The 14,117-nt window shown below is 40.4% G+C and overlaps 2 protein-coding genes across 4 annotated transcripts in view; one reads left to right on the forward strand and one right to left on the reverse strand.

Moving 5' to 3' along the window:
• The first annotated feature begins 2,867 nt into the window (after positions 1-2,867).
• On the forward strand, positions 2,868-9,145 carry lgals8b (galectin 8b). Its single transcript, XM_017690741.2, has 8 exons — positions 2,868-3,162; positions 3,416-3,504; positions 3,658-3,868; positions 4,232-4,351; positions 4,456-4,482; positions 6,478-6,566; positions 6,645-6,810; positions 8,252-9,145. The coding sequence occupies exons 1-8, from the start codon at positions 3,124-3,126 to the stop codon at positions 8,399-8,401; spliced, it is 891 nt and encodes a 296-aa protein (XP_017546230.1). The 5' UTR covers positions 2,868-3,123; the 3' UTR covers positions 8,402-9,145.
• A 586-nt stretch (positions 9,146-9,731) lies between these two features.
• LOC108423446 (zinc finger DHHC-type palmitoyltransferase 14) overlaps positions 9,732-14,117 on the reverse strand; it is a 71,621-nt gene continuing 67,235 nt past the window's right edge. For 2 of the 3 annotated variants that reach the window (XM_017690738.2, XM_017690739.2), the window contains one exon: positions 9,732-10,915. In XM_017690738.2, the coding sequence (XP_017546227.1) occupies positions 10,517-10,915 (399 nt within the window). In that variant the 3' untranslated portion in view covers positions 9,732-10,516. The remainder of the gene's footprint in view (positions 10,916-14,117) is intronic. The other variant, XM_017690740.2, reaches the window with a different exon arrangement.

Below are 14,117 nucleotides of genomic sequence, written 5' to 3' on the forward strand. Positions count from 1 at the left end.
TTTGTAAGAACTTACAGCAGTGGTTACCAAACCTCTTCCCGGAGATCTGCCTTCCTACAGAGTTTGAACCCTGTCTTCTTACTTTGCCTAATGATCCAGCCGATCAGGGACCCAGAGGTTGATTAGCTGGAGCAGGTGTGGCACATTTTGTTTGGAACCAGGACCAGGGTTGGTAACTACTGACTTACAGGGTCTATATCATGGAGTAAACTTTCCTCTAAACACCAAGTTTCAAAATGTCTCATTCACAAAAACCAACACCTTTACATACCAGTGGTGGACGGTAACTAAGTAAATGTAATTCATTACTGTACTTAAGTCGTTTTATTCGTGTATCTGTACTGAAGTTTTTACATTTTGGGCGACTTTTTACTTTCACTCCACTACATTTCAAAGTCAAATATCTGACTTTTTACTCCTCTACATTTTGAGAAATCCGTCGTTCCTTTTGGTTTTTGTGTGTATAAAAACATAACGTCAAAACAAAAGAAGCGCAAAGCCAGAGCACCAATCAGGACACAGTGGTCACTTTGTTCTGAGCTTGTTTTGACCTGTTGGTCATACTAACCCAGTGCAAGTACGCAGTTCAACAATATAGAAATATGTCCACATATGCAGTCATGACTGACATGTTTCTTTTTTTCTGAATTCGTACAAACACTTTCATTTTATAGTAAATTAGTTTGGGTTAGTTTATGTTTATGAACAGAGGCCTACAGATCAACATAGTAAAGGAAGCTTATTTGTGATCCTGAGTTTAAAGCCAGTTTTTATTCAACTTGTAACTAATTTATAAAGTAATCTTAAACTGAAACTTTGCTTGTGTGTAAAAAGTGATTTCAGAGCCACTCGGTTCTCCCTGATGGAAACTGTTTACCTTCAGTGTTTTGTGCTTCTGATCATTTTAATAGACGTCAGCGTCACTAATTAATGATGTTCTATTAAAAGACTGGGTTACCAAGAGAGACGCTGGAGGACTTTCACCTGAAATGAGTTCATGAAGTGAGTCTGGTTATAAAAATGATAACAGGACATTAGTCATAATTACTCTTTTAGTACTTTTACTTTCGATACTTAAGTACATTTAAAGGCAAATACTTTTGTACTTTTACTCAAGTTGAGGTCTAGAGTAAGGACTTCTACTTTTACTAGAGTGATATTTTAACTTGGGTATCTTTACTTTAACTCAGGTACATGATGTGTACTTCGTCCACCTCTGTTACATACACCCATCTATACAGCAGTCCAATACCAAACAGTCATTCTAGAGTTATAAGGAGCGTTTTAGACTGGCCGGCTTTTATAATGCAGGGCAATACAGGGAAACCAATCAGAACAGAGATAATTTACATTATCAGTCTTAAAGGCACAGTAACAAAAACAGCCTGTTGGATTCTAAGCCATAAATGGATCTGGGAACAATACTACAGAAATATGAGTAGAACTAATAAGTAGAAATAACTGGGATATGAGCCCTTGTTTAGCATGATTTTGTTCAACAGACGTTTCAGAAATAAATACATAAATAATAAATAAATCAAAAGGGAAAAGAAGTGAAACTCCATGTGAAAGTAAAATAACACTTTCCCTAATGAAAAACCCCACAGAAACTTTTTCACCTTCCTAATGGGATTTAAAGGTGTTCTACAGGAAACTAGTGGTCTCTACAGGAAACCCTTCAGCCAAATCCCAATTGAGAAAACGAAACCATTAGGTTTAATCCTGATGGTTTCTAAAGGCCCCTTTTCATCAGGGTTGTCCAGTTTGACTCCATTTAAAGTTCATAATTTTGACTTCATGTTATTGCATTATCATTATCAGAATTATTATTCATACCAAATATGAATAATTATTATTATTCATATTTAAATTATTATTATTCACATATCAAATGTGTCTAATTGTGCTAATGTGTACAGGACTGCATCAGTGTTGATGATTTTGACTTTATATTATTTTTAATAATATATTTTTTTATTATTCATAAGTAAATGTGTCTGAAATATGGCTGATGTCTACAGGACTGCAGCAGTGTTGATCATTTTGACTTTATAATAATATAATTAATATTAATATTAGTATTATTCATAATATGGCTGATGTCTACAGGACTGCAGCAGTGTTGATCATTTTGACTTTATATTATTATTAATATTAGTATTATTCATATTATGGCTGATGTCTACAGGACTGCAGCAGTGTTGATCATTTTGACTTTATATTATTATTAATATTAGTATTATTCATATTATGGCTGATGTCTACAGGACTGCAGCAGTGTTGATCATTTTGACTTTATATTATTAATATTAATATTAGTATTATTTATATTATGGCTGATGTCTACAGGACTGCAGCAGTGTTGATCATTTTGACTTTATATTATTATTATTAATATTAATATTAGTATTATTCATATTATGGCTGATGTCTACAGGACTGCAGCAGTGTTGATCATTTTGACTTTATATTATTATTATTAATATTAATATTAGTATTATTCATATTATGGCTGATGTCTACAGGACTGCAGCAGTGTTGATCATTTTGACTTTATATTATTATTATTAATATTAATATGAGTATTATTCATATTATGGCTGATGTCTACAGGACTGCAGCAGTGTTGATCATTTTGACTTTATATTATTCATATTAATATTAGTATTATTTATATTATGGCTGATGTCTACAGGACTGCAGCAGTGTTGATCATTTTGACTTTATATTATTCATATTAATATTAGTATTATTTATATTATGGCTGATGTCTACAGGACTGCAGCCAAACTGTCATCAGGCACAGGATAATGAACTAAGACAGTGAAGAGCGCCGATAGGCTGAATAAATGAATTTCCATGCTGCTTTTATTTGTGTGTTATTTTATTTTTAGAATAAGGCCATGACGCCAGGCTCTGTCCTGTTTTCCGGAGTAAAACTGGTGGTAATGCCCTAAAAGGGAGCGAGTGGGCAGTAAAGGTGCTTATATTTGCCATTTAATCCGCTCTGCTCGTCTCAGGCTGCCTCTTCCCTCCTCCAGCACAATGGCGATCTGAGCACGTAAACACGCCACAACGGCGACGAACCGGCAGCTGCTGAGCCGCATTTACACGCGTTTACCAATGTCCGTGGCGAATGCGAGGCAGACCATCTTCAACCCGGTGAGTAGTGAGGTCTGCCTCTCATGTTTACCCAGCAAGCACGAACGACACTGACGCCGAGCTGGAGCCCGAGAGACGCGGTCTGCGCCGGGCTGGAGCCCGAGCGCTCACCACGTCCAAAACAGCGGCTAAAAACACAGCCGCGGTGCTAATACTGGCTTGGTCGCTGCAGCTAATCCATAATCGATATCTTGGGTCTTGTTTAGTCCACACTTGATGCTGAACCGATGCACTCTCTACTATCTCGCTTCAGGTAGTTCCTTTCACAGGAACGATAGCAGGTGGGCTTCATCCGGGAGAGATGGTTGTTATTCAAGGCTGCGTCCTCAATGAGGCTGACAGGTATGACACTTCTATTAACTCTTATTAAGCTTTATTAATGCCATGTCTTGCACAGTCCAGTGGAAAGCCTGGGTACGGTGATATTTGTGCTCGGCACCTCTGTAGGCCTCTAAGCTCACTTTCTGACCAGTGACTCTTGACCGGCTACCACAGGTTCCAGTTTGACCTCAGCTGTGGCAGCAGCACCAAACCCCGGGCAGACATTGCCTTCCACTTCAACCCCCGCTTCAGGAGCCCCCCAAGCATTGTCTGCAACTCTCTGCAGCAAGGCAGCTGGGGCAGAGAGGAGAAGCTCGACCAGATGCCCTTCAGGCAAGGCACGTCCTTTGAGACAATCATCCTGGTCCATGAAAACGTCTTCAAGGTAAGGCAAGCAGTCAGGAGTTGCTACACAAAGTGGCATAACATGACAGGTAGGAACTTCAGAAGACAGCAGTGTAGACTGGAGGAAATCCATGGGGGATGAAGTCTTCTGGCTTGTGATGAGGGTTCATATTTAAAATATTATCTAATATCTAAGATATTATAAGGATCTAACATTTGAGGTTATTTTGAGAAACCTGGCCCGGATTTGCACTCCTACCCCAATAGGCTTTGTCTAGTTAAAAAAAGATAAAATCATTAAAATAGATCATCTAGATAAAAATACATCATTGCTATTAAAACCCAACATTATTGAGGCTACTTTATTTGTACCTTGCTGCTGATTGGTCAGTCGCTCCCCTAGGTGGCAGTAAATGGTGCCCATGTACTGGAGTATAAGCACAGAATCCCTTTGGAAAGGGTTGACACATTCTCCGTATCAGGAAAAGTCAAAATACAGGCCATTGGCTACGTCCCCAACTCAGTAAGTAGCTTTGGCTTTCTTGCTGGTCAAGCACCAGTTGATTTTAAGAAATAGGTCAGCAAAGTGATCATCAATAATGCTTTTTTTTTTTTTTAATTCCACAGGCAATATTTTCAGAATCAGGTGATTTGGTAAGTTCATTTTACAGCTACTAATGCTCATATGACTTAAATATGGTCTTTGAGAGGACATACTATATATATATATATATATATATATATATATATATATATATATATATATACACTGCTCAAAAAAATAAAGGGAACACTTAAACAACACAATATAACTCCAAGTAAATCAAACTTCTGTGAAATCAAACTGTCCACTTAGGAAGCAACACTGATTGACAATCAATTTCACAGCTGTTGTGCAAATGGAATAGACAACAGGTGGAAATCATTGGCAATTAGCAAGACACACTCAATAAAGGAGTGGTTCTGCAGGTGGGGACCACAGACCACTTCTCAGTACCTTTCTGCTTTCTGGCTGATGTTTTAGTCACTTTTGAATGTTGGTGGTGCTTTCACACTCGTGGTAGCAGGAGACGGACTCTACAACCCACACAAGTGGCTCAGGTAGTGCAGCTCATCCAGGATGGCACCTCAATGCGAGCTGTGGCAAGAAGGTTTGCTGTGTCTGTCAGCGTAGTGTCCAGAGGCTGGAGGCGCTACCAGGAGACAGGCCAGTACACCAGGAGACGTGGAGGAGGCCGTAGGAGGGCAACAACCCAGCAGCAGGACCGCTACCTCCACCTTTGTGCAAGGAGGAACAGGAGGAGCACTGCCAGAGCCCTGCAAAATGACCTCCAGCAGGCCACAAATGTGCATGTGTCTGCACAAACGGTTAGAAACTGACTCCATGAGGATGGTAGTATGAGGGCCCGACGTCCACAGATGGGGGTTGTGCTCACAGCCCAACACCGTGCAGGACGCTTGGCATTTGCCAGAGAACACCAGGATTGGCAAATTCGCCACTGGCGCCCTGTGATCTTCACAGATGAAAGCAGGTTCACACTGAGCACATGTGACAGACGTGACAGAGTCTGGAGATGCCATGGAGAGCGATCTGCTGCCTGCAACATCCTTCAGCATGACCGGTTTGGTATGGCAGTGGGTCAGTAATGGTGTGGGGTGGCATTTCTTTGGAGGGCCGCACAGCCCTCCATGTGTTCGCCAGAGGTAGTCTGACTGCCATTAGGTACCGAGATGAGATTCTCAGACCCCTTGTGAGACCATATGCTGGTGTGGTTGGCCCTTGGTTCCTCCTAATGCAGGACAATGCTAGACCTCATGTGGCTGGAGTGAGTCAGCAGTTCCTGCAAGATGAAGGCATTGAAGCTATGGACTGGCCCGCCCGTTCCCCAGAGCTGAATCTGATTGAGCACATCTGGGACATCATGTCTCGCTCCATCCACCAACGCCACGTTGCACCACAGACTGTCCAGGAGTTGGCGGATGCTTTAGTCCCGGTCTGGGAGGAGATCCCTCAGGAGACCATCCGCCACCTGATCAGGAGCATGCCCAGGCCTTGTAGGGAGGTCATACAGGCACGTGGAGGCCACACACAATACTGAGCCTCATTCTGACTTGTTATAAGGACATTACATCAAAGTTGGATCAGCCTGTCGTGTGTTTTTCCACTTGAATTTTGTGTGTGACTCCAAATCCAGGCCTCCATTGGTTAATAAATTTGATTTAATAACCAATCAAATCAAATGCAAATCAAATTAAATCAAATTTAAATCAATCAAATTTATTAACCAATGGAGGGCTGGATTTGGAGTACATACATACACACACACACACACCTGCTGTCAGCTGTGTATACTGTGTAAATTTTACAATGATTGGACCAAAAGAAACAGCCCAAAATTTACCGGGGGGGGGGGTGGTCTGGTTCCACTGACTTCCATTAAAAGTAAAGTAGGTTTTTTCGTTCTCCTGTAAAGTTCTCATTTTGGAGAGATGAGGTTTTCTTACTTACAAAATTGTTATAATATTAAATAAAAACCTACAACTCAACTGAAACCTACCGTCCTCAGCAAACATGCCCTCAAAGACAAAATACTCTGGGTACCTCTGACCTAAATGATATTTCTTTCCCTTTATATTTCTTTCCCAAAGAGTATACCCTACAAAGGCAGTATACTTAAAGGGCTCAGACCAGGACAGCACATCACAATCAAGGGGCACGTCAGCTTATTTCCTCACAGGTAAGTTTATGCGCCTGGGTCTTTTCCCCTTTGAACACTCTCTGATACTATAAATGTTTTTTCTGCTTTCTCTTTCAGTTTCACTGTAAACCTGAGATGCAGTCAGTCAGAAAACATCGCTCTGCATCTCAACGCACGCATCAAATCGGGCATGTTCGTCCGCAACTCGTTCTTAAGCCAGTCTTGGGGCCCGGAGGAGCTCGAGCTGCTGTGCTTCCCGTTCTCAGCTGGGAAATACTTTGAGGTACCGACGCCTGCAACTGCTCAAGAATGAGAAATTACTTACATCATAAGGGTGGTCTTCTGAAAGTGTCAAGTGACCCTAGAGACATCTGACGTCTGTAGAGTCTCTCAGAGCTACTGCAGAAAGTTATATCATGAAATGGTTACATACACAGTGCCTGGCGTTTTTTCATGGTAGAGAGGTACATGTAACATTACATATCATCATAAACAATACACAGACACTTGGAGGTTCACTGGTCATTTTGGTACTAAATAAAATGGCTACAGTTGTGCTGTGGACACGGTAAACCCTGGCTCCTGTCACCACCACTGTAAAGAAATCTAGAGTCGAAAAGTTTCTCAGCAGTGAATCATTTCACATCAAGTCCGAACCTGAATATGTAGTTACATCTCAATGTCGGAGTAACACAGAACTTGTTGGAAATCTCCCTTAATAAATGAAAGAATTAAGAACAGAACCCCTTCAGTCCAAATCAGAGGGCTGCAGCACGGACAAGGAGGTGATGCTGGAAGGTTTAACAGCTTTTTTTCTCCTTCTCAGTGATGTAATGTTCTCTTTGGCACATTACAAACAAATATGTACGCAAGTCCAGAGAGACCATAAGGTAGCTATAATTTTCTGGGTTGTTATCTTGAGATAATGAGTTTTATTTCATGGTAGTTTTTGTCTAGAAATAACAAGGTAGTTATCTATTATCTCAAGATAACAAAAATTTAGATTGAGATCATGAGTCAATTATCATGTTCTCAAAATAGATATTTTGAAATAACTAATCTTGATCAGATAATTAACTTATCTTGAAATAGTGAGTTAGATATCTTCTCAAGACAGTTATCTTGAAATGAGTTAGTTATCTTCTCATAAAATCTTGAGATAATGAGTGTTATCTAGTGATAAAAGTCGTTACCTTCAGATCTTGCTAACTCAAAATAAAGTTATATTGAGATCATGAGATAATTTCAAAATAGTTATTCTCATGATAAGCTATCTTGAGATCATGAGATGATTATCTTCTCGAGATAGTTATGTTGAAATAACAAGTTAGTTATCGCATGATAAAAGGTGTCTTGAGATAACGAGATAAAGTTGCTATCTTAAACTAACGAGTTCTCTTGTAATAAAAGTTGTTACCCTGAGATAGAGTTTTGTTATTTCAAGATAAAGTTACCTTGAGATCATGAGAGCTTTTTATCTCAAGATAACATTCAAAAAAATGTATCTTAAGATAAAAATTCTAGCGAAAGCTTGTGGCCTCTCCAGACTTCTGTAAATAGAACAATCCCTGACTGTGTCTTGCACATTAGTCTTTCCCATGGTGGGGTAAATAACATGTCTGCCCAGTTATAAATGCAGTTAGGTGTATTCTCTGGCTTTAGGAAAGGTGTTCCTCTTGTTATCCACATCATCTTGACTCAAACGTTATGTTCTGTCCTCTCAGATAATCATCCTGTGCCAGTCTCATCAGTTTAAAATTGCTGTAAACGGAGCCCACCTGCTGGACTACAGGCACAGAGTGCAGGACCTGAGCTGCATTAACCAGCTGGAGGTCCTGGGAGATCTGGAGCTACAGGACGTTAAGCTGTGGTGACTCCTGATCAGCGACAGGACATTTCAAATTGCGTTTTTCACCCTGTTTACTAATGATAAGTGAAAAATACACCTCTCACTGACAAAGAGTGCCCTCGCTACTATCGGTTGGATCAGCTTGATGGGAGTAAAGGTTGAGTTTCTAAAACATAACATGAACTGGTATCTACAGAATTTACTGTTAAAGTGTGGCAGTTGAAACACAAAGGAGATGAAGATCAAAACACTAAGTGACAAATTTTGAGGGTGGAGGATGTGAAGAGAAAAAAAAAAAGAAGAAAATGCTTCCCAGCCTTTGCTAAAGATTAGAATTTGGCCCCAAGCATACATACGTTTGGTAGCTGATGCATCATACTACATCCTAGAATGGGGAAATGTACAAGGTTAGTTAAAAAAGCACTTTTAGAAGGAGATAAGCAGACATACAGACACACTGCATTTACGAAATCCGACTCTCAAAGGAGGTTATAAAAGTACTTAAATAAAGAAATAAAGGTTAAATAAACAAAACCGCATTACGTTAAACATACACTATGGGATTCGGAGATGAAGTGCATTGTGATACATGCTGTTTTAAGACCATCACACATTTCCGTTAAAGACACCAGAGGACTGTATGAGCAAACAGAAGGGGGCAAATGGACTGTTACTGAGTCATAGTGTTACTCTTATTAATGTACTTTATAGATTACCGATATCTCAGAGCATGTAATAAAATGATTTTAAATAAATATATGGCAAAAACTGTTCTGGTAAATGTTTGTGTTCTCTCATAAAAAAGTTTATATAAACTATAAATGTTCTTCAGGCTTATCATAATCTCTGAGCCATTCTCTGTTACAAGATGTCCAAACTCCAGTTATAAGACAGCTCCACGGACAGAGCAGCACAGTCATGTAGATGTTCACAAGCTCAGAAAGCAGCTTTATCATAGGGCCTGAATAAGTAAGCTAATATGGGCTACACCCCCACTGCCAGTAGATGGAGCTAGATATCCAGACATCTGTATTACAGGCTGTGTTGTTCAGTGAACATGTCTTTGAACATACCATTACCAGCGAAAGGAGATGTTTGTGACTGGATCCTGCTCCTCCTGCAGCTTTAGAACAACAAATGTTACAGGAACACAGCGTGCTTCCAAAGAAGTTATAACTTCTAAATAGTTTATCAGATATTGGCAAAAACAAGTATTAAATATGGCTGTTTCCCTAGAATTGTTGTGCCATTTCAAGAATCAAAATACTAAAGAAGCATAACCTGATTATCACCACGTAACCAAAACGCTGAAGTGCATGGAGACACCCATTCCAGAAAGAACCTTCTGTACAGAGTAGGCGAACTTTGAGATTTTATTGGGCAGTGCATCCTTTCATGACACAGTATTAAAAGGTCTTGGTGGATAACACCCACAGGCAATTGTCACAAGATAACACCGCAGTTATGCAGCATACGACACTGAGTCATTCAATCCAGGGACTCGAGAGATGCACAAACGGTTACAGAATCCCAGTTAAAAAACTCTGGGAATGTATTAATATCCACAGGAAATATACCAATTTGCTGGAAAAACTAAATTATGGCACAGTACAATACCATTCTCCTTTCAGAATATGTAACTTAAAAAATAACGGTGTGATATGCAACATGACAGCAACTCACGTTATCAACTGTCAACAGTAATCTCAGGAAATATGAAAGGCAGAACACTTCGTTTTCAGTTGTCAGGCAGGTTGTCCAATTTACAAAAAAAAGAAAAAGAAAAAGACAATAAAGGGAGCCCAGCAACCTAGACATGAAGCAGCTTTTCGAGATAAACCGTAAGACCACCTCTTACATGGTACGGCACACTCCATCAGGTACAGCCCTTTGTTTTTTAACAGCCACCCAGCCTTCAGGGCAGTAGGTCGTGCATCCATAGACAGTCCACAGACGAGCAAAGAGAGATATCCTTTGAGTTCTGGCAGTCTGGCACATCGCAAACTGTGTTCAGGCCATCTTTAAAGCCCATGATGGCAAGTAAAGGAGGAAAAAAAAGGTGGTTAAAGTGAGTGGTGGCCAGGTTCGTGGCACAGATTAAAGGGAGGTGTTGAAGGACGGAGGAAGGTTACAGGTACATTTAAACTGAGCTGAGTTTGACCAGGCCCCTGACGGAGTCCTCATGGAGGGAGTCCTGGCTGGCAGGGTTGTAGAAAGGCATGGTATGGCTGTGGCCCAGCGGGCTGCCGCAGGGCAGCATGCCAGGAGGCGATGGGGCTTCCTCTGGTGTAAGGAAGTGGTGGTGGGCCTCTGGTGCAGGATGGCTCTGGTGCAGCATCTCTTGTTCACAGCTCAGGTTGGGCGTGGAGGTTGGTGGGGTGGGCTGGCCTAAGGGAAGCAGTGTGCACGGACCACCCAGAGCTGTCCTGCCAGGAAGAGACGACTCATCCGCCATGACTACGGGCTCGCTCTGCAGCAAGGGAGTGGCCGCGGCCTGCAAAACGAATTTGGTGCTCTGAATGCACTGGTCTTGGTCACACTGAAAAGGGAGAAACACAAGGAAATGGAGGAGAGGGAGAGAACGGACAAAACATGGATAGAAAAATGGGGTGATGCAGAGAGAAAATCGAGAGAGAATTTTATTAGTGACAGTAACCAGAGGAGTAAGCAAAGAAGAAAGATGTTAGTATAATTTTTAGTACAAACTCTGGGAATAAAAAGCACCTCAAATGTACGGTTTAATCAATGAGTGGGCGAGACATGAAGAACCATTCTAAAACTCCAGTATTGATCAGGCCTCTGCTTCCTTAATTGTAGCAACCATTAAAGGGCATTTTGGATCACAGGGAACAATCGATCACACTGGGAAAACATCTGCGGTCCATTTAAAGGTGGACCTTTCATAACAATTACATCACAGAACATATTTTGGAATAAGGGCTGCAATTCTTCATCTCAGACCAGCAGGAACAGTTTGCAGCAGACAGATCAACCAGCTTTTAAAAGAAGCATATGCCACAGAGGACATGTTAAGAGCAGATAATGCTTGGGGTTACATAATCAAAGCACTGCCAGAGTACAAATGATGCAAATGTGGCTAACTAATGAAAATGAATGCTTTTTAGAATAAAAGCCAGTTCAGTCAGTTAGCAGGAATCAAATCCATTGTGTAAACTAGTCCATCAATGCAATTGATTGGCTTGAATATGAAAAGCATATTTAAAACAATATTCATTCTAAAAATACCCTCACTCAAAACTTTTAGGCTAAGAATAATAAAGGGTTGATTTTCCCCACCATCAGGTTACACCTTCAGTTCTAAACCAAATTCTGCTCAAAGTGCAGCCACTAAGTATGTACAAAGTAACGCAGGGGTGCTCAAACCTTCTGTCTTGGGGGTCAAAGTGTAATGTTTGTTAGCCCTTACATTTCGTATGTGTGTATGTGGAAAAATCTATAGCATGTGTGCTTTTATAGTGTTGATACATATTATATTCTTTAAATATTATAACTGTTTCCACAGGAACTGTTCTGTCTTTAGACTCCCTGAGAAGATATTATTTTCTCCAGTGGGCCTTAAATCTTTTGTACATGTGCTATTGCCTGTTATGACCATTGTCCATTTCTGTTATTAGCTCATAAGTGGTAGTTACTTATTGCTACTGTTAAAACAAAACCTTGCATCTCGATTTTTTTTTTTACTTTGACATTATTTGAAAATACTAATTGTGCTTTACACTGTGTGAAAATTTCATGATGAACACCCACAGAAATGGTCCAAAATTGCTTGGAAAAAAAAATCTCTTTTCACCAAAGTTAAAGATGTTTTTCACTTGCCCTAAAAATGATTATTATGGGCATGAGAGGTTTTGTTCTGACAGTGTCAATACATACACTCACCAGCCACTCTATTGTTTAGTCACTTTATGCCTAGTAAAAGGTTGGAGCCCCTTTTGCCTTTAGAACTGCCTTAATTCTAGACATACTTTCAACAAGGTGTTGGAAACATTCCTCAGAGATTTTGGTTGGTTATTTGAGTTCCTGTTGCCTTTCTATCATCTGGAACCAGTCTGCCCGTTCTGCTCTGACCTCTCACATCAACAAGGCATTTTCATCCACACAACTGACCGCTCACTGGATATTTCCTCTTTTTCAGACCGTTCTCTGTAAACCCTAGAGATGGTTATGCGTGAAAATCCCAGCAGATCAGTAGTTTCTGAAATACTCAGACCAGCCCGTCTGGCACCAACAACCACGCCACGTTCAAAGTCACTTAAACCCCCTTTCTTCCCCGTTCTGATGCTCGGTCTGCACTTCAGCAAGTTGTCTTGACCACCTCTACATGACTAAATGCACTGAGTTGTGGCCATGTGATTGGCTGATCAGTTGCTTGTTAACACACATAGCTAAACAGGTGTACCTAATAAAGTGTCCGGTGAGTGTATGTTGCATATGATGATGTGGTTACAGACAACTGTTCACATTTTTATAAGATTATGTTCTATTATGACAAGTATTTAAAAAAAATAATCAGAGAAAAATAAAGCGTTTCTCTCATTCAGTGAAAGGGTGGGCGAGTTAAGACAACCTTGTGTCCTTGTGGGCCAACCTCACTTTAGACAAGTGTTGTGTAATGTTATAAAGTATAAAACAAAATTTACAACCTTTAACACCACACAACTGTCAGTGACTGCAATGCAGATGTAAAACTATATATGTAGCCAGCCGTTATGAGTTAACAGAGCACAACCCGGAGTGGAGGCCCATGGACGAGGACAGAGACAATAATATCTTTTCACTGAATTTAAATGCAAGGCAGTGTGCCTTTTATGTAAGTAAAAACAAGTGGAGTATTTAAGGAATACGCACATAACTCACTATGGACAAAAACAAACGGCCACCAAAAATCTTAAACTTTGACCATTGTGCACAAAAACATTGGCCACCATTAAAACAACAACAAAAAAAAAAACACTGAGAAATCTGCTTTTGGCAGATTCCAAAGTTCTTATTGCAAGTAGCAAACTCCGAGATTATAGGACTAGACAGACATTATTTGACTGATATTGGGTTTAAATGTTCTGTTCTGAGGCGAGGCAGACTTAACTGGAGAACCTGCTGTCTGGAGGTCTCATCGCAATAAAATGAAAGTGTATCCCTCTTACAAGCTTCTGCAAACTTCCGTTTCACACCACTTGAGGCCAGTAAAAGTATTGCCATGAGACTGAAGGTGCAGAGGTGCACATCAGAAGCTGGTTTAATTCGATACCTGTTAGCTTTAAAGCCTCCTATAAACCTGTCAGTAGCTTCTCAGAGGAAAACAAGTGAAATGATAGATCAGCTGGAGCCGTTCCAAGAAACCATATACAATTTCCAAGTGTATGCAGATGTGTGGACACACACACTCATGATCTTAAGATTGTTCTGCTGTAAATCAACTCACTAAAATGGCTGGACTGAAATGTCATCAACAACAAATATTGGGAATTCTTCAGCAATCTCTGGAACATGATCTACTTGGTTAAATCACTGGGACTGGTGTTCCACATGAAGTGTCACATGTTACTACACTTGCAAGTCCAGCACACAAACTGGTATACAGCCTGCTGTACGACGCCTTGATAGGGAACAGCATTATGTCTTTGTGAAGGTGACATAACTGTGAGAGATAAGCCAAACACTCTTATCAGAGTAACAGTTTTCAGAACAGGTTTGGAAGACCAGAATCTGAGGGGTAAACA

This window comes from Pygocentrus nattereri, chromosome 10, assembly GCF_015220715.1.
Source record: "Pygocentrus nattereri isolate fPygNat1 chromosome 10, fPygNat1.pri, whole genome shotgun sequence".
Lineage (NCBI taxonomy): Eukaryota > Metazoa > Chordata > Actinopteri > Characiformes > Serrasalmidae > Pygocentrus > Pygocentrus nattereri.

Excerpts from the sequence above, each read along its gene's own strand:
- lgals8b (XM_017690741.2), top strand. The coding sequence starts at position 3,124 with ATGTCCGTGGCGAATGCGAGGCAGACCATCTTCAACCCG. Across the intron at positions 4,352-4,455 it reads TTGGCTACGTCCCCAACTCA|GCAATATTTTCAGAATCAGG; the intron begins GTAAGTAGCTTT and ends TTAATTCCACAG. Across the intron at positions 4,483-6,477 it reads TTTCAGAATCAGGTGATTTG|AGTATACCCTACAAAGGCAG; the intron begins GTAAGTTCATTT and ends TCTTTCCCAAAG.